Source organism: Sciurus vulgaris, assembly GCF_902686455.1.
Source record: "Sciurus vulgaris genome assembly, chromosome: 4".
NCBI lineage: Eukaryota > Metazoa > Chordata > Mammalia > Rodentia > Sciuridae > Sciurus > Sciurus vulgaris.
Genome location: NC_136464.1, coordinates 48,705,566 through 48,732,356, shown reverse-complemented (window position 1 = coordinate 48,732,356; position 26,791 = coordinate 48,705,566). Strand labels below are relative to the sequence as shown.

General features: G+C 55.8%; 1 protein-coding gene across 6 annotated transcripts in view; it reads left to right on the top strand.

Moving 5' to 3' along the window:
• The window catches only part of ZMIZ1 (zinc finger MIZ-type containing 1), a 218,767-nt gene that overhangs the window by 96,889 nt on the left and 95,087 nt on the right, over window positions 1–26,791 (top strand). For all 6 annotated transcript variants that reach the window (XM_079136063.1, XM_079136065.1, XM_079136066.1 and 3 more), the window contains 2 exons: window positions 20,140–20,248; window positions 25,735–25,848. In XM_079136063.1, coding sequence (XP_078992189.1) covers window positions 20,189–20,248; window positions 25,735–25,848 — 174 coding nt within the window. In that variant the 5' untranslated portion in view covers window positions 20,140–20,188. The remainder of the gene's footprint in view (window positions 1–20,139; window positions 20,249–25,734; window positions 25,849–26,791) is intronic.

Below are 26,791 nucleotides of genomic sequence, written 5' to 3'. Positions count from 1 at the left end.
CTGTAAATTGAAAACACGATGTTTCCTGTTGGAGGCCAGCACAGGGCTGGACTTCGTGTGGCCTTGGAAAGCTGGCCTCGCTCTCAGGAAGCCCGAACTCCCCACTGCACCGCCACAAAAACAGTGGAAAAGTGAAACCTTTTCAAGTCTGTGTTTCCACTGTCAACAGGGGAGGAAGCTGCCCCTCCCCTCCTGGAGCTGCCCGCCAGCCTCTCCACCCTCTGCCCTGGTCCACCCTGCCTTTGGAGGCACCTCGGCTGCCCTTCAGCCCCAGACAGCTCCCTCTAGTCAGAGAAACCCAGTGGCCCCAATCCATGATGCCCCACAAGTTTAGTGCAAGCATGCCCAGACCCTGGTCCTCACACTGTGAAGTGAGAGAGACTCAGGACTGGCCCAGTGTCCTACAGCAGGGTGAGGGCGGACCTGGTTCTCTCCGTCCTGCCCAGAAGAATCCTCACAGGGTCTGCAGGCCACGAAGCGAGGCCCTCGTGTGTGGCTTCTTTGTCTCAGTGAAGTTGCTGCTTGATTCAGCTTGAGTTTCTTTGACTTTGTCCTACAGAAGAAGTAGCTTGTAGTAGAAGTAACTTTAATGATGTTTTTTTCTTAGTAATACTTGCTTGTTGTAGATGACCGGGGAGTCACAGAAAAGTGAAAGATGAAAAATCAAACTGCCTCTCATCTTCCCACCAGAGGTCATCCTGGTCGAACGTTTGCTGTATTTCTTTCTCATCACTTTATAATTTCCTTTCGTTCTCTTTTGGACTTAAGTCGCCAGCAGATTTCAGGGTCACTCAATGTTCTTAGAAAATGTGATTCTTGATGGCCCTGTGGAGGGGTCCGGTCAGGGTCCTGCTTCACAGCCCGCTTGCCCTGGACTGGGCTGGGTGTGATAGGTTGCCTTTGGGGACACCGTGGGGAAATGCCCCCACCCTGCAGTGATGAAACTCCAGATGAAGGCAGCTTGGCCAGACCCCAGGCCTGGGGAACCTACGTGGCTCTGATTTGCCCCAAGACTCTGGCCTGTCTGTGAAGCGGGTGAACAGACTCCTGTGACAAAGCCCTGCTTGCTGGTTGGCTGCAGACACAACAGGTGCTCCTCCACTTAGTAGGTCCATAAATGGATACGGAGGGCCCACTCTGTGCCAGCACTGCTGCTTCTAGTTGACCCGAGCCCAGTGTGCCCCCATGCCCCTGCCCTCTTTGACCTGCAACCCGCCAGCCTTCCTCATCAGGGAATGCTGGGAGCTTAGCTGGGCAGGGGGAACAGGAGGGGGTCCCAGGAGGAGCATCTCCAGCCCCCTCCACCGCACCGACGTCCTTGGTGGCCCTAAGACAGCTTTATGGAGGACGGACTGAGGCTGTCTCCCTCCTGGCAGGTTTATTTCTGCAGTTTTCAAGCCCTGTTCTGCTTTTTCCACGCGACCTCCCTGCCCCCACCTCCTCCCTCCCCGCACTGCCTTTCCCTCCCCCTCTCATCTGCCCGCCCAGCCAGGAGAGAGGGCCACTGGCCTCCAGGGTGATTGAATCAGTGGGGGAGACAGGCCCGGGTTTTCTGCGTGAGTGCTTTTGGCTCCCTGCCCTTGGAGAGGGGCTGGGGAGGCATGTGATGGCAGCAACCAGGGGCCCCAGAGTTGCCAGACAGCCCAACGCCCTGGATTCTGGGCCACAGTAGAGCCTGGTCTCCCCCAGCCCAGCCCTACTCAGACCTCAGTTTCACCTCCAGCAGAATGGGCAGGTCCCCATCCAGACCCAGGAGGAAGGAGAGGTGTCAGGGCCGCTGGGACTGCTGACTCACACTTGGAAACTTCTGAAACATCTGTTGCCTCTGGGCTGCGGACCAGAGGCCCCGGATGAAGAAGAGAAGAGGGACTTACAATTACTAAATACCTACTGCCTGCCCTCTCCAGCAGTTACTCAAAGTTGCACTGGGGCTGGTAGCAGCAGGTAAGAGTTGCTGGCCTCATTTTACAGCTGAGAAAGTACACACTCCTACCACTAACCTGTGGGCTCCTAGAAGACAGGGACTGTGTATCCCTGGGGACAACAGGAAGCCCAAGACACAGGTGGGACCCAATAAGTGCCTGGTGAACCTGATTCCACTGAAGGGAGACCAGAAAGGTAAAGAAAGTGGACCAGAAGCACACAGCTAGAAATGGAGCTGAGCTACCTGGTTTTGCACACTGCTTATTCTTGGTAGTACCAGGCCACCTCTTCTAGGCTTAAGCCTTGGCAGGGAGGCCTGCCATTCTAGCTGTGGTGGGCTGAGAGCTTGGTGGCTCCAGGCCTCACGCCCTTCCTGCCAGCCAGTGTTGTCCCTCTACTGTCAGGCCCTGCTCTCTGTCTCTGCCATAGGAAGGAGGGGCAAGAGGGGAAAGGCCCCTCTCTTTGCTCTGCTCGGCACTCCAGCTCATGGAAATGAAAAACACATTGGCTTCATTATCCCCGGATTGAATGAGCAGGGTTGCCATGGAGACAGCCATCTCAGGCCGGAGAGGGGGCAGGGAGGGGGCTGACGAGGCCAAGGCAAGTGGGGACCGGGCAGCGGGTGAGCAGGCACGCTGGGCAGGCAGGCCACAGGAACAATTGCCATTTGTGCCACTAGCCCTCTCTCAGGGGCCCAGCTTCGGATTGACATCCTTGGGCAAAGAGGGGCAACAGAGACACGGCAGGCAGCACCATCTTCCACTGACTGCTTCTCATCTACCTGTCCCACCTCCTGTCTGTCCCCTTCCGGGAGGGGTGTCAAGAATGGAGTCAGGGTCATGCCTCACACCACCCTGGAGCTCAGGGAGACAGATGGCGAGAATGAGGGAAGAGGGAACAAGTAGGAGCCAGGAGAGGGTCATTGGGCCCACTCCCCAGCGAAGATCAGCCCTGGGGTTCCACTGGCCTCTCTGGGGACATGGACGGAGGAAATACCCATGAATGCCACACATCTGAGCATAGCTGGGACCAGAGAGACTGGATTCTAACTATCTGGGAGGACAGTAGGAATGGGATGGCTACGGAGTGATAGCAGGGATCCTGGCCTGGCACGGCCTGTGGAGGAGGCACCAGATGGGTATCCTTGGTTCTAGGCCTGAGCTAGGCCGTCCCCTTGACCTTAACTAGGCCAGATGTTCAAGTGGCCCTTCTCTCCCCAGGCCCTGGGTGCTGCTGCTGCCTCTGCCCTATAAGCTGTCCTGTCTAGGTGGACCCAGGCCCTACCACTTGAGGACTTAGGCTGCCTCCTTTGAACCAGCCTATCCTCCTTCCTGCTCCAAGTTCCCTGGTGATGGAGGAGCCCCAGCTAGAGTCCAGAGGGGCACCAACAAGCACTGCCACCTTCTTCTGGGCAGAGAGTCTCAGCTGGTCTCTCCATGTGATCTATAGACACTGAGGGCCACTACCAAGTAGCCTGGAGGGACCAAGTGCCCACAAGGCAGTCCGTTCAGAAAGAACCAGTCAGAGGAACTCATTGCCTACATACCCCAGTTCCAGTCTCAGCCTTGACCTCAGCCCCAGAGCTCACTCAATTGCTACAGGGTCCAGACAAACCCGTCTGCACAGGTCCCTACTCCTCTCACACCGCCAGCTTCTGTTCCAGCCACCCCTTCCACCCAGTGTCCTCTCTCCCCTACCTAGCCCATGTCACCAAGCCCAGCTTCCTCCCAAGTTTGTGTTTGAGGAGGAACTGAGGCGGAGGGAAGGGACCTGACTTAACCAAGGCCACAGTGTGTGGGAGGCAGTAGGTCAGGCCTTTGAACCCCCATGAAATGGGCCAAGAGTTCACATGGCTGGGGATCCAGAACGAAGCTCCTCCAGAGGCTGGTGACAGCTTTCCTGCCAGAGCAGGTTTCCAGAGGAGTAGAGAGCTCCCAGATTTAGCTCCTCCGTGGATGGCCCCTCTCAGTGGGGAGGGACCCAGGAGGAGTGCTCAGGGACTAAGCCAGGCCTGACTTCTCCTCTGATCCAATGGGGGCAGTCGATGGCCCTGCCCGCAAACAGGCATGTGCGTCTGCCGAGACAGGTGGTGAGTGGGCGGCAGACGTGGTCAGAGTGCCAATGGCGCTGTAGTAGCCTTGCCCTCCTGCCAACTGGGGGTGGGTGCCAAGGGGACAGCAGAGGTGATCCAGGGGTTCCCAAATAGCCAGCTGGCTGCAAGCAGATGCCAGAGGTGATTTCTGAAATGCAGATTCCCCAGACATCCCAGGGAGGCTGGGGCAGGGCTCAGTGAACTGGGTTACCTGGGGGTCTGGCCCCGGGACCCCGTGCTTTCAGCCTCTCTGGCTGAACTCCCTTCTCTAGGCTGCGGTTATGGAGTAACAACCCTTCCCTGACCCTCTCTGGGCTTTGTCCTGCAGAAGACCAGCCCTGGGGTCTCGTGCCCACCCTCCCCTCCTCCTTCATCCACTCTCTGCCAACAGCCCACAGTCCCCATGGCATTTGGTCCCCGCAGTTGACCTCCCTTGACTCGGCAGCTGCATGATCTGGACCCGCCTCCCAGCCACCACCATGCCACCACCCGGCTCCCCACCCACTGGCCGAGGGCGGCTGCTGGGCAAGCCTGTCATTTTCCCTGCTGGGGATTATAGGTTTGGGGCTGAGGGAGTCTGAGCTGGAGGAGGAGGAGCTGGGACTCTCGCCCTGGTGCCAGGCCAGAGAGAGACACCTCACGGGAAGGGCGGGCTCATGCATGGTGCTATTTGGTCTGGGATGGGAATTCCTGTAACCTGATGTTCCGGAACTGTGTGTGTGTGTGTGTGTGTGTGTAAGCCTCTTCTGAAGGTCAAGACCTCTCTTAAACTTGCGACTTAATCCTCCTAATGATCCTGGGGCAAACCCAGCCCATTTTCCAGACAGAAAAAAGACAGAACTCAGAAAGGTCAGCAAATGGGCCTGGGTCACACAGCAGTTTAGGGCAGAACCAAGATTGGGCCTCATGCTGCCACCAAATATCACCTAATGTGACAGCCTCCTCCTTGGTCTCCTTTGAGTCCATCCTCAGGGACAGAGACAAGAGGGGAATTGACCAGATTATCATAGGCCTCCAAGGAGGCCTGGCTGCTGGGTCAGGCTCTGCAGGGAGATGGGGGTATAGAGCATGGTCCCTTTTCTGCTCAGTGATCACGGTGGCTTTGGAGGGTACTGTGTGAGCCACACTCACGGTGTGGCAGCATCAGCACTGGATGAGTAGCAGCTGGAAACATGTCCCAGTGGTCCACCTCTGTGCAAGTTGGGATGGGCTAAGTACCCATGAGGTGACCCCAACCCCAGTGGGGGAAATGGGGCAATGGAGGGCTGCAGGTTGCCAGGGACAGGGTCTGAGAAAGCCTATGTGACTTGAGGACCTGAGAAGCCCAGGATTTGAGGCAACGTGGTGGAGTGGTTCAGAGCACAGGCTCCAGAGTCAGACTGCCATGTTCAGACCTGGGGCCCGAGTCACACAGCTTCTGTGAGCCTCAACGAGGAGAGAATAGGAACCCTGAAACCCTGAGGGAAGCAAAGCCCGCGCCTCCTGGTGTGCGTCAAGCAGATCCTCACCCTTCTCCTCAGGTCTGTCGGTGTTATGGGGCCCTGTGAGTCTCCTCGGGCTGGGTTCCTCAGGTGCCAGCATTTCTGATAAGCAATACTAGGCCCACCTAGGGGGGTGAGCTGACCAGGCAGCTGGCAGCCAGAGGGACCTGGCAGGACCAATGCATGTCCCCTTTCAGGCCCCAGGGAGCAGGGAGGCTGAGGGAGCCAAGGCCCGGGGGCGGCCTGCCTGTCCTGGGGAATTCACGACGTGTCTGCCTGTCGCAAGTACCTTGATAAGGAAGATTTGTGGGTGAGATTTGCAATTCTGTTTTCTCTGGGGTTATAAATCAGCTGCACACACATCCCCAGTGCGGCACAGCCCTGAGGCTCAGAGCCACTCACAGACACCCCGCATGCGCCAAAGAGTGCCGGCTCTGCTCCATGTTCCTGGGGCAGGATGGGGAGAGCTTCAGGAGCCGCACGAAGGGAGATCCAGCTCCCCAAAATGCTACCTGCTGTAGCTGGAAACATGTCCCAGTGGTCCTTCTAGAACCATCTAGAATCTCAGTGGGTGGGGAAATAGCACATTCTGTGAGTGACAGGTGTGAGCTCAGGAACGGCCTGGCTAGGTTCAGACCTTGAACCTACAACTTAGTAGCTGTGTGCCCTTGGCCATGTCACTCTCAACGTTCAGTGCATCGGTTTCCCACGAGTCAAAAGGGGCTATTGAAAGCAGAGAATAAAACAAGTTATTATGTGCAGAGTACTTAAAACGGTGGGGAGATGGCCCAGTGGATCCCAGGTACTTGGGAGGCTGAGGCAGGAGGATTGAAAGTTTGAGGCCAGCTTCAGCAACTTAGTGGGGCCCTACATCAAAATAAAAAATAAAAATAGCTGGGCATGTAGCTCAGTAGTAGAGCACTTGCCTAGCACATGAGAGGTCCTGGGTTCAATCCCTAGTACCCCAAAACAAAACCAAAAAACCCCAAACAGAGCAAAGCACATAGTAAGAACTCAGGAAGGCTTGGCTGTCATCTTTATCAATGCCAATTAAGAGTATACTTGGGGTTTGGTGTCAGGGCAGGGCTTGAACCCCAGCTCTGCCCCTTGTTAGCTATGTGAACTTAGACGTGCTTCCAACCCTCTCTGATCCTCCAGCCCCTAAGCTATGAAATGGACTGTTGCTACCTACATCAAAAGGTTGTTCTGCACCTAAAGGAGACAATGCTTATAAAGGATGTGATATGAGAACCTGAGGACATGTCAGCCACTGGGGACATGTCTGCCTCAAGGTGGAGCATAGGGGCCAGAGCCTTTGGGTTGGAGCCTCCAGGTGGCTCTGCTCCACGGCCTGTCTTCCTGAGGAAGGACAGTGTGCAGAGTGTTTAGAAAAGAGGGGAGGCTCTGGGGAGGGGAGAATTCCAGAAACCTCTGTCTCCTTCCCCACAGGGGAAGAAACCGCTAGCCACGGCATCCCTCCTGCCTCTCTCCCGACCCTGATGTGCAAGGCACTGTGGGCGTGAGAATGGGCTTTTGGAGATGGGCAGGTGTTACTCATAGCTCTGCCATGCACTTACTGGGTGGCCTTGGGCAGGTCACTTAACCCCTCCACTCCCTCCAGTGAAGGATAATTGCGTCTGCCTCACCGGGCAGCTGGAGAGCAAGTTAAATGAGATAATGTACGTCGAGCACTTAGCCTGGCTCCCGGCAGCGGCAGCTGGATAAGTGCTCTGCAGATGCAGCCACGGCCCCTGTCTGCCTCCTCTCCTCGCCCCACTCCCTCCCGCCCCCCTCTTCCCTTGCGCACCTGATGCACGCGCACCGCATCTTCCCAGGCCAGACATTTCAATATTTCTCTCTGGGAAGATGGGCTTTAAATCCAGAAGGTGCCTCTGGAACAACCCTAACGAACGTGGATGGAAGATGACGTTAGAAAATCCATCCCGCTCTGTTCTGATCCAGGTCCCCTGTGCCCGCTACACCAGCCGAAGTGTGCTATTGCAGGAAGCCCGGCGCTTGCTGGTCCGTCACCTCCCACCCCAGCGCCTTTACAGCCTCCTTGGGGTCCTTGGGTGCTGTCAAACATGGGCTGGTTTCCAAGCTGTTTCAGGCATTTTTACCTGCTCAGCCATAAAGCCCTGGAAAGCAATGAATCTGGGATGAGTCGCTGCTTGCACAATGCGGCGGGCGGGAGACGGGGACCAGGGCCCATATTTTTGCAGAGCTGACGTTTTTGTACCTCTCCCTCCCAGCTCTCTGCTTGGGCGAGCTGGACAGTGAAGCCTTGGCCGTGGATAATTATCAGGAGCATCCCAGGCCAAGCCTGGTCTCTCTTCAGAACTTTGGAGGCCAGACTTCTCTGTTGCCAGGGAAACCAGTGTGTTCCCTGGAAAGGAAACCACAGTGAGCTGTTAAGGTGCCCCTATGCTCCCCCAAAATTAGTTCCCTCCAAAACTGATTCTGCTGAAACCATCCAGTAGGCAGCCTCCTGTCTCCTCCTTGATCCTGTGGAAATGATAGAAAATGAAATCCACCCCGACCTTGTGTTTTTCACCTCTTTTAAAAACATTCCACTGTAGCACAAGGACATGTTTTGTTTTTTCTTATTTGTCTTCCTCCCATGCCAGCTGGGGCTCCAAGTCTTTCTCCTCCTGTTGACTGGAGCCAGAAGGGAAAGGACTTCCACATTTTTTTTTTTTTTTTTCGTTCAGCTGTCAGCAAAAATAAACAAGCAGGTTTATATTTGGAAAGCAGAGGGTCTCAGCCACAGATCGCTATGTCCGGGGGAGGTCACAGTCCTGGTACCCCCTCCTGCCACAAGGGCTTGAAATCTGATCTGCAGATTTGCAAGGGGCGGGTATGTGGAGCAGGCCTGTCTTCCTCATGTTGACTTTTAAATGCCTTTGGAGATCATGGAGCTTCTTCTCAGCTGACAACACTGGGCCTCCAGAGAGATGGTTTTTGGAAAGAATCACCTGGAACAACCCTAGAATGGGCAAGTCATGGGCTGGGGGATCTCGTTCCTGTCCATCATGTGGTCCCCTGGTCAGGAAGCGGGAGCTCTCATCCATCTCACAGGCAGGAAGCTGGGCTTCCATGAGCCTTTGAGACCATCCAAGGAGGAGAATCAGGAGCACGGCCAGGCCGGGTAGATTGCTATTAGGAGACAAAACAGGGGAGAAGTGAGAGAGGATATGGCCTGTGTTCCCTTGGGCATCCTGAATGCTTTTGAGAATCCAGTACAGGAGGAAAAAGAGATGGAAAGACTTTGATCCAAACCCTAGGCAGGTCCCCCTCTCCCCATCTGAACCACAATCTGGTAACTGAGTCCTCCAGGGCCCTCCCAGCCTGCCCCATGGTCTCCATTCCCAGGGCTTTTTTTTTTTTAATCTGAGCAGTTAATTTTTCACCTAAAAGTGACTCCCTGTTCCGTAAGTAATTTTAAACAAATTCTGTTCCTGTCCCTGTGCTTCCACAGGAGGAAGGGACAAGAGCCAGCTGCATTTTCCACTGTCTTCTGTGGACTCAGGGTTGCAATTTGAAGCGGCATGTGCTCTGGGAGGGGTGCCTGTGCAGAGCCCTGGGCAGCTGTGGGTCCAGTGCTCTGTCCACATGACCTTCTGAGCAGGTCACAGACCAGCCACAGGGAGAGGCAAGGTCCCGAGGAAGGACCTTGGGGTCTCCAGCCCTTTTCAGCCCTCTTCTGGATTTCCAGCGGATCTTTGTTGATTCCTGAAACCTTGTCAGATCTTGCTATTAGCATGAGACTCTCAGAGTGTAGAGTAAACTAATGAATTACAGCATGATTACACAGCACATAATTAACTTTGTAATTAATATGCAACTGCCACTTAAGCTAAAACACTGCTTATGGAGACGTACGGCAATAGTAAATCACAGGTCAGAAATAGCACTTTGGAATTTTCAAAAGAACCAGCGTAAGCAGGGAATCACTTAAGGCAGCAGGGCAAGTTAATTAAAAAGTGGATAAATTGTGAGGGTCTTGCTTTCTTTCAATACCTTCTCCTTTAGGAAAGATCCCCATGCCACCCTTCCAGGCCGACTAGCCAGGCCTGGCCAAGAGGACACTGGGCATGTGGTTTCATTTCCAAAACGTCAGGCCTTCCCAGCCCACCCCCACCCACATCTTGACCCTCTGCCCAGCCACACTGCCCCCCTTCTCCCCCTCCACAGCCCCACCCTCCTCCTCCAGAAGCTTGTGGGTGCCCCCAGCCTGACCCTGCCCTCTGTGGTCCAGCCCTGTGCTGGGCGCTACTGGCAGGTGAGTTGGATGGTTCATCGGGCTTCACCTGGATTTTAGGCTTCTGGAAGTCAGAGCCTTTTTTGTTGTTGCTGTTCAATCCAGTCTTTCCCTGCGCCTCTGCCAGAGCATTAAATCTAGAAAATGTCTTGGAGGTCATCTCACCTAGCCCCTACTTTACCAAGGCCAGAGAGTGGAGGGATTGAGCACGCCCATCAGCATAGGCCTGGGCTGGGCAGGAAGCCCTCCCCTGCACCCTACTGAACAGGATGTCGCCCATGCCGCTGTGGGGTCCGTCAGGCTGGGAACCCATGTACAGAAGCCAGCAGACATCGGGCACAAGATCTGAACCCAGGCAGCCTAACACCCTTCCTTAACCACCAAGCTGCACTGCCTGAGCTTGGGTGGTAATGAGGCAGGTGGTAATGAGGGTCTACTGGTGAGGTTATGATACCGGTCCTTTGCAAACCATAGAGTGCCTGCCACATAGTTTCACGCAGTTTTAGAGCATCTGATGTGAATTTTTGTCTCTTTTGATCAGCAGACAGTCAGAAGGTACATGGGGGTTGCCCATGTGGGTACCCAGCTTATCTCTGGAGGGTTCCTGTTCTGGGACACCAGTGGACCAGGCCCCTGAGTAGCCTCATACCCAGGGACTCCGTGACCACAGAAAAGAAGCCAGGCAGCACAATGGGGACCAGCTCTGACTGGATCCACCCTTGCTTCTTCTGGAGAGAAAGAGGGCTCGAGGAGATAGTTCGCCAGCCTCGGTCCAGGTGAACCCTTACACCCAGGGAAACTGCAGCTTTCCACATGGAGCCCTGGGGCCCTGTGACCCTGGAAAACAGAGCTCAGATGCTTCCTGGAGGGCACAGAGCCCCTGCTCTCTCCCACCTGGCATGGCACCCAGTTCCACCATCCCTCCCCCAGGGTGCCTGGGTGCTCCCAGGGCAGCCCTGTCCGAGCCATCTGCAGACTGAGCACATGCCTGGCCTGGGCAGGCCCCTGTAGGGGCTGGCCTGAACATGGTTGGGGCAGGGAGAGAGCCCAGAAGCTCAGGGCAGCTGGGGCTCCCAGTGGGCCTGCATGACTCTGTTCTGCCCACACCCACCCTTATCCAGGGCTCAGTTTCCTCATTTCTCAGAGTTAGGATGGGCCCAGCACATGCCCAGGCTCCTTCCACAATTAGTCCATAAGGGTTGTTCCTTGTTTCTTCACATCTACCACTTTTAGTTCAAATAATTGGCTCTTTTTAATTCATTTTCCTAATTTATTTTTTTGCTTCTGAGAAATTTTTTAAAAATCTACTGATAGTTAATAGTAACTTACTGAATTAGAAGGCTTGTCCAGTTGGTAAAATTGGAAGCACAGGCTCAGGAGGGGCAGGGACCGTGCAGGGGGAGCCACACCGCCCCTGAGCTGTGCTGAGCCTCAATGTTTTCACCTCCAAGATGGAATCATACAGGCTGCTGTGGGACTGTGACGTGGCATTGCTTGAAGCATGGCTGGCTTGTCACATGTCTTGTCCGTGGGGCTCTCGACTTGGGAAGAGCCTACCCTGACTCTCACTTCTCGGAAAGAACACAAAGTCTGCCTGGTGGCCTTGAGCTCAGCCTTCGTCTCTCCAGGACTCTGTTGACTCTTTCAAAGATGAGCCAGCTGAGAGTCTCCATCTCCTGGGTTGGTACCAGGTGGTTTAGAGTGGCGGGCAGGAGGGTATATGGAGGAGGGACTGGACATGTCTGGACTTGGCAGAAGAGAGTGGTGACTATTGGCCCTGCCTGCCCTGGGTACAGGAGGTGGGGTGGTTCCACCCCACACCCCTGACCCCCTGTGCCAGCGGGTCCTTAAGGGATTCCAGCTAGGTCTGCCTCTCCTTGGGGAATGCTGCTGGCCCTGCTGGTCCAGAGCTCTCCCAGAATGCCAGGTGGGTGGATTTGGAGGCCTGGGGAGCTGGAGGAAGGAAGGGAGAGTCCATAACTCCTCCTTGCTCCTAGAGCTAGGACTCGGAACATCTGCAGTGGTCACAGCTTCCAGAGCACTCCAGCCAGTGGTCAGCCTCACTCCTGCCCACATCCCCCAGGCCCACCTGAGCACCTGTTCCCACCCCACTCCCACCCTGGCTTCACGGCATCTGAGCCTTGGAATGGCAGGCAAGAGCCTAGAGGCCAAGCCAGGTCAGAGCTGCTACGTGAAGTCAGGAAAAGGACTGAGGGACAGGAGACGGTCTGGTGCACTGCAACCCTGGGAGAGGCTGTGGCCCGTGCCCAGCACTGGACTTGCCTGTGTGTCCCTGTGTGTACCATCCTCAGCACTCCAGAACAACAGCTGTCACCTTCCTCACACTTGGGGCGGTTGGGGCCAAGGAAGGAGGTGTCCAGTTGAGGGAAGCTGACTCTGTTCCCATGGAGAGTGCGATGCGTAAAACATGGGCTCTATAAGCAACGAGGCTTTGAGTCCTAGCTCTGCCACATCTCAGGCATGGCCTTGAGCCAGACTCCGGACTTCTCTGAGCCTTGGTTTCTTCGTCTATAGCATGGTGATCATTGAAACATCACAGTGGAGTTTCCACAAGACTTAAGCAAGGTGGCGGGGAGAACCTAGTGTCTGGCATATGTAGGTTCAATAGTTGTTCAGTTTCTCTTTCCACTCTGAGGGAGCAGAAAGTGGGAGCATAATTTGGGGGATGAAACAAAATGCAGGGGATTTGTCTGGGGTTGAACCCAGCCCTCCGTTGTCTTTTGTGGGAAGTGGCTGCCAGGGGAAGTTGAGGTCAGGGACTGGGAGCACGGCCAGAGGACAGCAGGAGGGCACAGCCCAGATCTGCTATGGCATCATGTGCCCAGAGGACAGGGCACACCCCAACACAGCTGGATTCACAGTCCAGTGTGGGTCAGGACAGAAGTTGAGTCTTAGTCGTGTGGCATTGATGAGTGTCCCCCGGTATGTCTTTGCTCCCTCTAGATTAACTTCCGTGTCCAGGACAGGTCAGGTCTAGTTGTGTGGGGCCTGCCCTGGGGGAGCCCCCACTCAAATGCTAAGGCTACACTGGCTCATCCATTAACCAGCACTGGAAGCGGGTGTCCTGTGGGCTAGAGTGGATAGTATGAGATCGGATCATGGAAGAAGTAGATCTGCCCTTCTGGAAGCCTCCAGTGTGCAGGCAAAGCATCCAGACCAAGTGGCCAGGTGACTTAGGGCCCACAAGCCTTGGCCCACAGTGCTGCCCAGGTTGGAGAAGGAGAGACTAGATTCAGAAGAGCCGTGGTCCAAATCCAGAACACTGTCCCTGAGCGATGTCACCTACTCAGCTCCTCAACTCAGTGGGGGAAGGAGCAGGTGTCTTTCCTGCTGACAGGTGAGGACATGGGCTCAAAGAGGTGAAATGGCCTCTCACAACCTCACTTCCAGAAAGCTCTGGCTCTGCAAGACTGCTTGCCTGGAGTGGGGAGCAGCCGCCCCTGCAGCCACCTGACCCTGCTGCCCTCCCTTCTCCCTTTTCGTCTCCTACGCCTCTGTCCTTCCTCCTGACTTCCCGGGGTACAGCCCCGAAGTCAGAGTCACTCTTCCCCACTGGCTTTGCTTCATCCACATGCTCCTGTGCAGATCCCCAAAGACTGGGAGTGGAGCGTCCCTGTTGGGTGGCCCCAGACAGCTCCTGCGCCTCTCTGGGCTTCTGTTCCTTCCCTTTAAGATGAGAAGCCTTGGTCCACACCAGAGCTTCCCTCATCTTGGTCACCTCCACCCACTCTGAAATGTGTCTTAAGCCCGCCAAGGAGGACCGTCACTACCCAATTTAACTTGGACCTAAATAATATTCATGAACTTACCTGTGATCATTTTCCTGGTCCAAAAACCTCATGAAAATGCCTAAGATCTGCCTACAGACCACCTAAAAGCAACCGTGTCCCACCGTTGGTATGGGCATTACTCTCTGGGAACCCTGGTCTGCGTGGCTGGCATCTCTCCCAGTCCCAGGGGCCTCTGATCAGAGCCGGGACACTGGGCTTTCACCTCTTGCCACTCTGGATCGCGTGCTCACCTGGGGAAGACGGTGCACCCACCTGTCTGTTCATGCATCTAGTGGTCCCCTGCTGGTTACCAGGCCCTGTGCTAGAATCTGGACTCCGTGACTGGAAGACTTCCCAGCTGATGGGGAGACAGATACAAAGGTACACCACTGACCTAGTACCACTGGCATGGGGATGCATGACAGGGAGGCTGAGGAAACAGGAATGGAAGTGAGTCCCTCTGTGAGGGGTGACAGTTGAGCCAGGCCCTGATGGATGGAGGGGCCGGGCGTTCTGGGCTGAGGGACCTCAACTCGAAGACATGGAGGCGTGGCCATCCGAGCTCAGTCTAGGTGGCAGTGGGTGGCCCCAGGGGAACATGGAATGTAACTTGGAGTGACAGAAGGTGGGGACCAGGCCAGGGGGGACCCTGATGGTGCTGGCAAATGCAGGGCAGCAGGTAACTAGCAAGCCTGGGACCCGTCACGTCTGTCCCTTTCAAAGTCTGCAGCTGGTGAAGGGGCTGGTGGCCTGGGTTCCCATGACCCCAGGCTCTTCTGCCAGGTGAGCTGCGGACAGTCCCCAGCTTGCTGGTCACAGCCATGTCTTGAAGCACAGCCTGCACTCTTGGACCCCTGCCTCTGCTCCCCCAGGGGCCCAAGCTGCAGATGTGCATGGCGATTGAATCATTCCTACACACCGTTGCTCACAGAGCTCCCTGGGGACCCACCACTTGCCTGTGTAAGCTGGTACAAGATGTGTGTGCTCAAGGACTTCTGTGCCAGGATCCAGCGTGTGCACATACCTGCTCTGAAGAGTGCAAAGGGGCCCACAGGCACGTGCCTGTGCGCACACGTGATGCTAATGCCTCTCCCCTGGGTGCGCGTGCATCCGGTGTGTCGATGCATCAGTTAGGCCTGAAAAGTGAGAATAAAGCACACTTTCATAGGTCAGCCTGCCACCCTCTGGAGCTGCCTGCAGGGCTCCACATGACTATGGGGCAGAAGGGCAGTAAGAGCACATGTCCCTGTGTCCAGGGGAAATCCCATCATGGACCATTTGCCTTCCTTGATCTTGGCAGCCCAGAGACAATCCAGGGCCCTATGTAGGACAGCCAGAGTTTCCATCCAGCGGGCCCTCAGCACCCCCTCTCTCCTCTCCCTTTCTCTACCTCTGCTGCGCACCCTGCTGGAGAGGGTGCGGGAGAGATTGGTCCCCAACCCCTTGGGCATTCACCATTCTGTCCTCCAAGCAGCCCTACAGGGGAAGTGGCAGCTGTCATGGCGTCTTCTGCACCAGGCACCACTAAGGGGAAACTCGGCCCTACTTTGCTGGGTGGTGAGAAGCATAAATGAAGTACAGCCCCATGAGACCGCTCCTGGGAGTTGGGAAGACAGGCTGACCCCCTGGGTCACCTTCGGAAACCTTCCATAAGGCACACAGCCCCCAAAGGGGCAGCTTCTGTGGCCCTGGGCCACCCTGGAAGAAGGCCTCTTCCACAGCCCCAGGACCCGTCTTGGGACAGGATTTGCAGTTTCAAAGCCAAGTGTTCTACTCCTGTGGAGAGATGCCCCAAACAGCTATAGTTGCCGACACAGGAATTCTCAGATGCTGGAGTTTCATGGGTCACCAAAGCCTAAATAGCCTGACGCTTTGCTTTACAGATGGGAAAACTGAGGCTCAGCTCCTTGCCCGTTCACCCAGCAGGAGGGCGGCAGAGCAGACGTTCTGCCACCTCCAGGTTGACTAGCTTTGTCTGCAGACAAGTTTTGCTGGCAGACAGGCTCTGCTCAGACAGGAGAGGTGCAGGTCCTTGAGCCAGGGTGGGGGTGGGGTGTGTGACCAGATTGAGTCTACCACCCTTCCAAAGGCAGATAGGCAGTAGGAAGGGCTGAGCCCTGGGTAAGCCAACAGCGACCTGCTGGGAGGGAGCCCAGGCCTCTGTGGGTGCTGGAGCGGCAGCTACCACAGATTTGTAATGACTTGTAAAGGCTTGAAAGGGTCCAGGCCCCCGAGGCAGAGGGAGCAGCGGAGCCCCAGCCGGGTCCCACGGCGGAGGGCGACCTCTGCTGGCCACTGTGCACTCCTGCTTCCCTGTGCCAGCCAGAGCATAGAAAGCTCAGACCTGAGACCCATAACTGGGTTTAAACAGGTTGGGTGGAAGGAGGACATCTTTTAGGGCTCGGTCATAGCTTAAGGTGGGGACAGGCAGGAGGCTCTGACCTCCTTTGAGGAGTGGAAAGAACAACACATTAATAGTTAGAAAGGCAGAGGGTTAGATCTTAAGTCAGTAACTTCCTGGCTGTGTGACCTTGGGCAGGTCCTTCCACCTTTCTAAGCCTTTTAAGGGTTAAGAAAGTTAGCAGTGCATGGGACCTGGCCTCATACTGGCAGGTAGCAGGTACAGAACAAATGGAAGCTCTCAGTCCACCCTCACCAGCCACATCTCTTGTGCCTTGTTCAGCCCCGCCCCTCGCCACCCTTCTTGCCTGTGACCCTAGCTTGCAAGGCCTTACGCCCTTTACTGTGAGGATGGGAGCCCCCCCCCCCATCCATTCCTGATGCTAATAATCCCAGGTTTCCACCACTGATCTCAGCAGCTTAACAATGTCACCTCACCTGTGGGACCCTCCTTAATTCAGCAGCACATTCATCCTTTTGTAGATTACGAGACAGAGGACACGCACCTGTCTTGTGATCTATGATGTCTTCCCCTTCAGCTACCTACCCACCTCTGGGCCTCACAGGGTCTATCTGATTCCCATAAAATGAAGCACTGGCCTAGGAGAAAAGCTCCCTGGGATCTGGACCCAGCTCAGATGTGCCATGTGACCTTGAAAAAGCTACTTGTGGGTCTCATGCTCCCTCAGATAAAACCGTCTGAACTGTTGGCGGATAGAGCACTCAACGTCCCCTTGGCCATTGATTTCCTGGGTCTTTGAATCCACCGATCTGATCCAGCCATCAGGCTTCAGGCAGCTGCCCAAGAGCTGGCATGGAGACCAGCTTACCCTTGACAGTTCTGTCTCTGTCTTTCCTGTTTGCTTCCTAAAGTGAGAACTGCACCCAATCCCTTCCACTCCACTGTGACCCAACAGGGAAGAACAGCCTCAACACCCCGAGGTTGCTGCCTCGGGAGGTCTGAGCTCCTGGTGTCTGCTTGGGGTTCCCCTGGGTAGTCTGAGCACCCCAGCCTCCAGAAACTATTGGTCATCAAATGAGCTTTTATTAGGACCCTGCTGGGTCTCCGAGCCCAGACAAAATGCCATGTCCTGGGAAGTTCCTCCTTAGGAGCAGAACTTGATGAGACCACCTAATTCTCCCTTCATGCTGTGCGGTCCTGCGAGATGGAGAGACCAAGGCCTAGAAGCTAGAGAAGGCTGCACAAAGCCTGTCCTGGCTAGGGACACCTGGGTGTTCCCTGGAGAGAGAGGGGGGGGGGACCCACAAGAGCCCTAGAACCTGTAGGGTGCCCGTTTCCAGCCCTCTGGGCACTTACGTTTGTTAACAGCACCCCCTGCTGGCTCCATGGGTCTCCATGGACCCTTTGTCTCTGCTGGCTGCTGCCTGTGGACAGGGAATGAAGGCAGGTCCAGGCCTCGAATTGCTTTGAACGTCCCTTCAAATTCCATAGTCGGTCGCAGAGCTGGTGCAGCCTTGGTTAATGGGTCCTTGGCTCAGTGTCTTTGTCCCAACAGGCTGTGAAAACCACATTCTTTGTTGGGACCCTGCCTGCCATTGTTCACCCATGCCCCTTGGACGCAGATGGCAGCAGGAACCGAGGTGGCCTGTGGAAAGTTGTGCCTGCTTGCTCCTGCTCTGGGCCCTCTCATGTCCCTGCCTCCCTGGGGTTGGCCCTGGCTCTTTGTCATGTGAATGCTGGCTGAGGGGATGTGCAGGTAGTACATATCAGGGGACCTCGGGGGCAACAAGGGAAGCCGCACGCTCCCCTCCCCTGCAACACCACAGCCGCCTCCAGGAGAGTCCGGGCCCCTCCGCAGTCACTGTTCATGTGCTTAGGTTGTACGGGAAGGCTGGGGTTCTGCAGCTGATGCTTACCAAATCTGCTCTCAACTGTGAGCCTCGGTTTCCTCATCTGCAGAGTGGAGATAGACAGAGCAGTGTCTAGGTGTGCCAGCGCCTGCACCAGCACCTGACTATTCATAGGAGCAGCCCCACACACTGTCACTTAGTAGGTGGCATGGAGTGAATGCAGTTGGACCCAGAGGTCCTTGAACCCCAGAAGATATTTCATCTTAATCTCTGCTCACTCCACAGGCCTAGCCTAGGACCCGACTCAGCAGTTATCACAGAGTGCTTGCTGGGGGTGGGGGCAGGTGCCGGTGAGCAAGTGCAGACGAGGGGGGGGAGCGGGAGGGGGTGTCTGGGGGAGTGGACAGACGCACAAATGCCAGATGGCTCCTGGGGTACCTAAATGGTGGATGTGGAGCTAGGTGGCAGGGTGACAGGTGCTTGGATGTAGAGGTGGTTGGCAGAGAAATCAACATGGGGCACAACCCCCACTTTCACCTCCTTTCCAGAGAATTCCATGATAAAGAACTTATCACAAATACACCTATAATCCCAGTTACTCTGGAAGCTAGCAGGAGAATCACAAGTTCAAGGTTGGCCTCAGCAACTTAGCGAGAATCTGTCTGAAAATAAAAAATTAAAAATGACCGTGGATGTAACTCAGTTGTAAAGTGCTCCTGGGTTCAACCCCCAGTACCAAATAAATAAATAAATACAAATGTCCAGACGACCTAGCCCCTTCACTTCCAGGAGCTCTAAATCGCTAGATGCACCTACACCAGGGTGACATGCCTGTATGAAAGGTCGCTCCAAAGAAGAACAGCTCCAGGTTCCCTCGGCTCAGGTGGCCAAGGGAACCTTCTGAGTGCAGGACCTGGTCAGGACCTAGGGCCGTGGGACAGTCCCTGGCAGGTGTTGACATTCGTTCAGCTGTTAGTTGGTAAATGCTTCCTGTACGTGGAACACTGTGCAACCATTAAAGAAATGAAAAGATTCTTCGTGTCTTGATGGAGAATAAGCTTGGAGACCTGTTATTAAGAGGAAAAAAGCAAGGTCCAGACAGTGGGTGGAGAATGCTGCTGTTGATGTTTTGAAAAGAGATGTGCATGGGTATTTTGCCCCTGGGGCTGGGGTCAGGACCAGGACTTGCCCCTGGATATCCTTGTGGATGTCCTGGTTTTTGAACTGTGCAAATGATCATCTTTTCAGGAGCTGCGTAGTGAAGGGCTCTCAGAGAAGGAGGAGGGCTTTCTCTCTAAGGCTGGGGCCAGGCAGTGGCAATGGTCCCTCAACAAAGGTGCTGAGTCTGGAGGGAAAGAGACAGGACAGAGCAGACAGGCAGATGCAGTCCACACTCCTTCTAGCCATGCAGACTTGGCAGGTCTTGGGACCTCGGTTTCCTCATCTGTAGAACGGAAATACTCTCAACCCCTAAAGGAGAGAATACAGGTACCCAGCACACAGAGAGTGTCTGGTACATGGGTTATTTGTGACCTGGTGGAGATGAGGGGCCTTCTGCTGGGCAGTGGGGTGAGGTAGGAGGTAAAGCCAGGCATTGCAGGCATCCTCTCAATGTCCCTAATCCCCTAGATTCAGGAAGGGAAGCTAGTGCCCAGGACATCCACAGCCACTCTGCCCTGTGCAGTAGATGTGGCCACCTGCTAGCACAGGAGCCCTGGCTCCTGTGGGAACCAGGACACCCATGACCCTAGCAGCTCCCTTCTTTCTGAGCCTCAGTTTTCTTATCTGGAAAATGGGCATGTGCTAATTCCTGCCCTCCTTCTTGGCCAGGAAGGCAAAGTGATAAAAATGGAGCCATTCAACTGTGAGTAGTTTATAAAGCAGGAAGAACTGCAAAGCCAGAGGGATCTGAGGAGGGCACGTGGCACCTGTGACAGGAGAGCTGGCTACACAGGAAGGTCCCCACGTTCACACAGGTGCATCCCCCACACAGCCACGTCAGGACTCTGGGGATGGGGTTGCCGTCTCCCCTCAACCAGCACACACACAGTACAAAAGTGCGTGCACCCGCCTGTGCAGTTTCTCACCTCCTGGTGCCTGTGCCCGCTCCGTGCTCACATGGGCCACCCCTGGAGAGCACCCAGGGCCACCTCCTGCCCTCAGCCTGTGGGGCACACCAGGTGCAGAGGCAAGCAAGGGGAAGGGCTGGGGTGGCTCCAAGGTAGGGCTGCCTGGGACAGAGGCCGCCATGGCTTGGAAAGGACCCTGGAACCTGCCGTTGTCAGGGCTGGCAGGGGGTCAGGGGGACTGGGAGACTGGTGCAGGTTGACAGGCCTGGTGACAACCCGGTGACATCCTCCCTGCTCCCTGTCTTCACAGGCTGGACCACGTTCATGGCTCTCGGGTAGAACCCAGCGAAGTGGCCAGGATGAATTCTATGGACAGGCACATCCAGCAGACCAACGACCGGCTGCAGTGCATCAAGCAGGTGGGTGTGGCCACAGGGCTTCCCCGTGTGCTGGGAGGGAGGAATGGTGGGCATGGGACAGCCGCCCAGCTTCCGACACCCCCTAGTGACAGCGTTGTCATGCTGGTACAGGCCAGCCTAACACTGCAACTACACCCCCTGGGTTTGAATGCCAGCACTGCCTTTTGTCTTCCCAGCTGTGTGACTTTGGGCCAGTGTCCTGCCTCCTCTGGGCTCTGATGTGTGCTCTGGGCTGTGGTGAGGATGCAGTGACCTGCCTTCCACCACCTCTGTCCCCAGACCTAAAGTTTGCTGCCCCTCTGCTCCAGGTGTTTGCTAATCAAGGTTACAAGAGAAGAAAGGGTCCTAGGAAATTCAAGCATTTTACAGGCACGGAGAGGGGAAGTGGACAGAAGTCACGCAGCCCCAAACTGGACCCCACTGGTGCCAGCAGGCGGCCAGTTTCCCATTCTGCTCATGCTCTCACCAAGCCCAAGAGGCAACTCACCAGGAGTGTCCCTGGTCTGGATTGCTGGGAGGTGGGGAACCCTTCCCAGGGGTGCCCCAGAGGTGACCAGAGTGGGCAGCTTCCCTGCACAGACCCAGCAGTGTTGGGAGGAAGGGGCCTGGGCTTCCAGGGGAGGCGGAATCCACATCCCTCCCCCCACGTACCCACGGGGCAACCTCGATCTAGTCACTATTTCAGAGCCTCAGTTTCCCCATATGTCAATGGGGCCCACCTCATAGAATGCCATGGAAATGACAGCATTGTAGGTGACATACACAACCTGACCTTGTCAGATGGCATGTGACTGGCTATTGACAGTTGTGACTATTGTTTTCAGAATCCCAGACAGGCACTTGCTGGGCACAGGCCCCTGGCTTAGGTGGGCTCAACAGGAAGCTCAGGGAACCAGTGTACGCCGCTGGCCTCAGGAAACAGCCTCTGCCTCCCTTCCATGAGATCCAGGGCCCCATGGAACCTCCTCCAGGTGTCCAGCAGTGGAGCTGTGGCTACTCAGCAGGAATGAGGGATGTGCGTCCTCTCGTTAGCAGCCCGTGCAGGGTCAGAGGAGGGGAGACTGAAGAAGACTTGTTACAGACTGAGCCCAGCCTTCCCATCACCAATGCCTCCGTTCATGGTCACAGGACAGAAACCAGACCATGCCCCCTGTCCGTCTCCCTCCTCAGGCTCACAGGGCTCTCTCCCAGCTCTGCCTCTGACCCAGTTTCTCCTGCCCAAGGCTTAGCTGGCAGTGACCCCCCTCAACAGCCCTGCCTCCTCTTCCTGAGCCCCCTCCATGCACCAGGGACACAGCGCTCCTGAGACCTGCTCTCCCCTTGACTTTTCCCCCCTGTCCAGCTCTGTGCCACCAGGAGTCAGGGTGCCATTCACTTCCTTGGCCCTTCTCTGGAGCAGCCCCCTTGAAGCTGGGCACACCCAGCTCAGATTTTTCAAGTTCATCACTTAGAAGCTACGTGGCTTTGATCAAGTTGTCACGTTGGCTTACCTCTCTGTAAAATGGGGATCCTAACCAACATATGAGTGCTGGAGCCCCGGCTGCCCGTACCCAGCTGTCCTCGCACATGCATGTGTGCTCAGAGGGCCCTGCATTTGGGACAGATAGGGGTACACTTGGGAGGGCAGGCAGCTATATGGATGTCCCCTGGAGCATGCTGAGCTCCCGATGTCCTCCGTACCCCTCCTTCTGCTCCTCCCGTCAGACACAGCTCAGGGCTGACGTCTGGCTGCCCCACAGAGGGCAGCTGCTGCTGGCTGGGGACAGACGATTCTCAGGCATCCGGTAACCTAATCGGAAGAGAAAGGGAAGCACTGTGCTGAGGGTGACAGATGCACTGGCTGGAAGAACCTTGGGCTAGCCAGGGCTGCGGCTCACTTCAGGGCCCCTCACCTCCTGGTGGAGCTCTTGCCACTGAGGTCCCTGCCATTGCTGAGGTTCGCCACTCCCAGCACCCCGTGGCCATCTTCTCTGCAGGCCTCCAGAGCTCCGGCTCCCCCTTCTCAGCTGGGAGGACCAGAGGTCCCTCTCCACGAGCTGCTCCCCTCAGAGCTCCAGGCAGAGAGCCCTGCCAATCAGCTCCTGATTGCTCAGTGGCCTCACCAACTCCCAGGCTGCCGTCTCAGGACCTGCACACCCACCTGAGCGCAGGAACTTCCTGGGCACCCTGCAACCTCACTTCTCCTTCGAGTTCAGGTCCATGCACCAGGGCTCCCCACCAGACTTAGTCCCCAGGGGCAGAAGTGCTACATTAATCTCTCCGTCTGCGGAGTCTAGCCTGGTTCCCAGCCCAGGGTGGGGCCCAAGTAGTTTGGTTAGGTACCTAGGACTGGTGGACCAGCAGATGGACACATAAGGGACTACATGGACATACAGATAGGTCGTTACAGGGATGGGTGGCGGGTGTAGATGATGAATGAGTGGGTGGCTGGATAAATTGACTTCTAGAGGAATCAGTAGATATGTGGATAAATGAATGGGTGAGGGACGGATAAAATAGTGAATGGGTGAATGGATGGATGGGCCAGTGAATAGGTGGATGGATGAATTGTTTCATTCTGGATGGATGGATGGATGGATGGATGGATGGATGGATGGATGGATACGTGAATGCATTGCAAGGATGGAAGAATAATTTGATTCACAAATGGACTAGTGAGTGGCTGGGTTGATAAGGAAATGAATCCATCATTTCTAGGGTAGGCAGCCCTGGTCCAGGCATTGGTGTGCCCTACTCTCGCCCCATAGACCCAGCAGCCCTATGATGTCACCCAGGCCTTAGGAGGAAACAGGGAGATCATCTGATTTGGGGTAGGGGACAAGACCTTAGTGTCTAGCACCAACCAGTATATGCCCCTGGCCCATCACAGGCTGGCCACACCTGCCTTGCCCAGCCCCTGCCCTTCTCTGTGCCACTGGGGTCCCCTTGTAAAGTGACCGGGTTTCTGTCTGCTCAGCAGAGGGGCCATCCTTTGGACAGTTAACTGCCCACCAACCATTTCCCATGGGACCATGCTCTGTGCCAGTGTTTAGGGTTCCAGAGATAAGCAATAGGCTCTTCCACACCTGAGGAACTTGTCAGAGGAACACAGAACCTTGGCGAGGCTGTGGCCTCCTTCATAGCAGACTTCACCTGGGCACCTGCTCTGTAATGAGCTCCTTGACATAGCCGGCCAGCTGTCTGTCTGTCTGTCGGCCTTCCTTCCTTTTTTCCTTTGGGTTTTTGTTTTGTTTTTTGTACTGGGATTTGAATCCAGAGTGCTCTGCTACTGAACAGCATCCCCAGCCCTTTTTATTTTTTATTTTGAAACAGGGTTTTGCTGAGTTGTCCAGTCTGATCTTAAACTTGCAATCCTTCTGCCTCAGCCTCCCAAGTCACTGGGGTTACAAGTGTGTGCCACCATGCCTGGCCACATGTAGCCTTTCTAAATTCTATCAGCCCCACAAGCTGTCACTACCCCACTTTACAGATAAGGACTCTGAAACCCAGTCATGTCCCCAGGGCTGCATGTCTTTGTGACTGGGTTAGTGTTTGGCCCAGGCGTATTCTGCATGTGTCCCCAAGTCACTCAGTCTCTGTGTGCAACTCAGCCTCTTCATGGTTGACAAAGACATGGAGAGGGGACAGGGCTCAGCAGAGGTGACAGAGCTATTGCACAGAAGCCAGCCAAGGGAATGCCTGATGTTGGCTCCATGTGGCGCCACAGGGGAGCGAGCCGTCCGGGCTGAGGGCAAAGGATCCCCAGCTGGCAAGATACCAAAGGCTGGTGCTCAAGCTCCAGAACAAGACTGAGCCCAAGACCGGTCTCAGAGGTCACTCGGGAAGCCAGAGACCCAAACAGGTGCCGTGGCCACCTGTGAGCAGGCAGGCAGCTCTGAGAGCAGCATGCAGTGGCGGCTAACCCTGCTAATTGGGTGTGACATTACGCAAATAAACGGAACAACTTGGTTAGTGGGAGGGAGCTGATGTGCACAGCTTTCCACATGGAGCCCAGGACCCTCCATGGCCTCCCAGGGGCACATACTGGCGGAGGGCTAGAGAGGCAGAGGCAAGGACCGGCGTTGCCCTCGTGAAGGGCACAGCTCTGTTCATAGACGTCCCTCTGTCATGGCAAGTCAAGTGCAGGGGGCTGAGCTTTGCCGGAGCCTGGGCTGAGTGCGGTTGCAGCTGTGCTTCCAGGGAGCCAGGGGGATGCTGGCAGGCAGAGGCCAGGCCAAGGGCAGCCCCATGTGGGAGCACCCACGCGCCAGGCACCTTGCCAGGGCCTGTAAGCCTCATCTTGTTTAATCCTCAGCCCGGCCCCGGACGGAGGCTTGTCTCTGTGTGCTCACTCGCCTTCTCTCCTTCGTTTCTTTCTCTTCCTTTGTTTCTCTGGAGGGAGGGCATGCTAACTATTCTCAGCCTTCTCTGTTTTTCAACCTTGACTTGCACGTACCACGTTGTAGCAGTGACAGTCATGGAACCCTAAGTGCAAAAAACAAAAAGTCTCACCGTCATGCTGTGGTTGTCATCCCCATTGTACAGATGGGACTGCTGGAACTCAGAGGAGGGAGGGGCCCATCTTAGATCAGCAGCTAGGAGGAGGCGGAATGAGACCAGGGCCTCTGCTCCACAGGTGCTCCCAGAACATTCTCTCTACTCCCTGTTTGGGACCTGTAGTGCCCAAGGCACTACCTGCTGTGCTGCTGGCTGGGTCATTGGGGCCACCCCAGGGCAGTCACTAATCTGCCATCTCTCCCAGCACCAAGACAGCAGGACTCGAGAGCTGCTGCCGTCCCTGCATCCGTGGTTTACACTCTGCCCTTGGGGACATGCTGCAGGCCCCCAGGAAAGCACAGGCAGCCACCCCGGAACCACAGATGCCCCTCTAACTTGTCCCATGGCCCTGGACAAGTCTTTTATCTCCGAGTCTCAGTGCCAAACTCGGAGGACCTGGGAAGACGTGGATGTGTTGCAGAAGGAAGGGGCCTCCCCTTCTACCCTGGCAGCCCTCCAGCCTGGGCCTGAAATAGAATCAGAAGGCCCGAGCACCCTGGCCCCAGAATTCTGACTCCCTAGCCAGGAGGGGACCCCTCCCAACAATGCCAGCAGCCCCCAAGCTGAGGCAGACAGGGCCTGGGGGACTGGGAGGGCACTAAGCCACATACGCCAGACCATGATCAAGGAGGCCAAGTGCCGGCCCCCAGAACCCTGCAGGGGCCACCACCCCCAATCCCCTGCGTCCAGAAAGTGCTGGAATACCTGATCTCTCTGGCCTTGCCAGACCTTGTGTGCCTGTCTCTGCCATGGGGCTGCTTGTCCCCTCCCTGCTGGGTGAGGGTGGAGATGTGCAGAGGCAGGTGGGAGGGAGGGAGGAAGCTCACCTCCACACCTGCCCTTTCTGAGTGTCTCCTGGTGAGGCCTGTGTCCTTCCTCCCCCAGACCCCAGTGCTGCTTTCGCTGGCCTCGCTCTAGGTGCCTCAAGCCACCTCCTCTTCTTCCCACAGCACCTCCAGAATCCTGCCAACTTCCACAATGCCGCCACGGAGCTGCTGGACTGGTGTGGAGACCCGCGAGCCTTCCAGCGACCCTTTGAGCAGAGCCTGATGGGGTGCTTGACGGTGAGTCTGGGCCTCGGCACTGCCAGCACTGGGGGAGGATGGGGGCTGTGGGCCTGTCCAGATGCCAACGAGCCTGCCAGATAGTGGGGATGAGAGCAGGAAGACACTGTGCTGGGGGGGGGGGGATGGCCCAGCCATGTGTGTCCCCAACCCAGGTATGATGGGGAGGTGGATTACGTGGGTTCCCACACTTGAGTCTCAGGACTCACTTTGGAGGTCAAGGTTCTGTCATAAGCAAAGCAGCAAGACTCTGGGGGTCTCAACCATCCTTTTATGTAGTCCTTCAGCCACTTACTCTGCATTTATTGAGCTCTTTTTATTGCCTGTTATCCATCCATCCATCCATCCATTCACCCATCCACCCATTCATCTACTCATCCACCCATCCACCCATCCACCCACCCATCCACATAAGCATTAACTGAGCCCCCATCACACATCCATCTAGAAATGCAAGTTGATTGAAACCTCACTTGCCATGTGCAATCCCCTCTTCCACGTCCCGGGCAGCCAGGGCTGAAGTCAACTTTGCCTAGCCTGATTTCCTCTTTGTGGGGGTGGCCAGCATGTCAAGAGATGACTGTGAAAGCCATGTACCAGGTGAGGGCAGCATGGAGAAGGAAGTTTCTCAACCGTCTAGAAGGTGGAGCAAGTCACAGAAAACTGAGAAGGGCCACTTATACATATGCAGGAGCTTGCCAAGCCTCTCTGGGGGACAGAGCATGTCAGGTCAGCATATGCAAAGGTACAGATGCCCAAGAACCTGGGGAGCCCCGTAAGGCTCTAGGCTACAAGCTGGGAGTGGCCAGGCCCAGGGCTTGTGCAATGATTCACCAGGCAGAAGAGAGCCACATGGAAGATGCTCACAGCAGGCAAATGTCCTCCGCCATGTGACCTGCATACTTAAGTGTCCCCAAAGACCTCAGCTAGCTTTGCAGGGAAG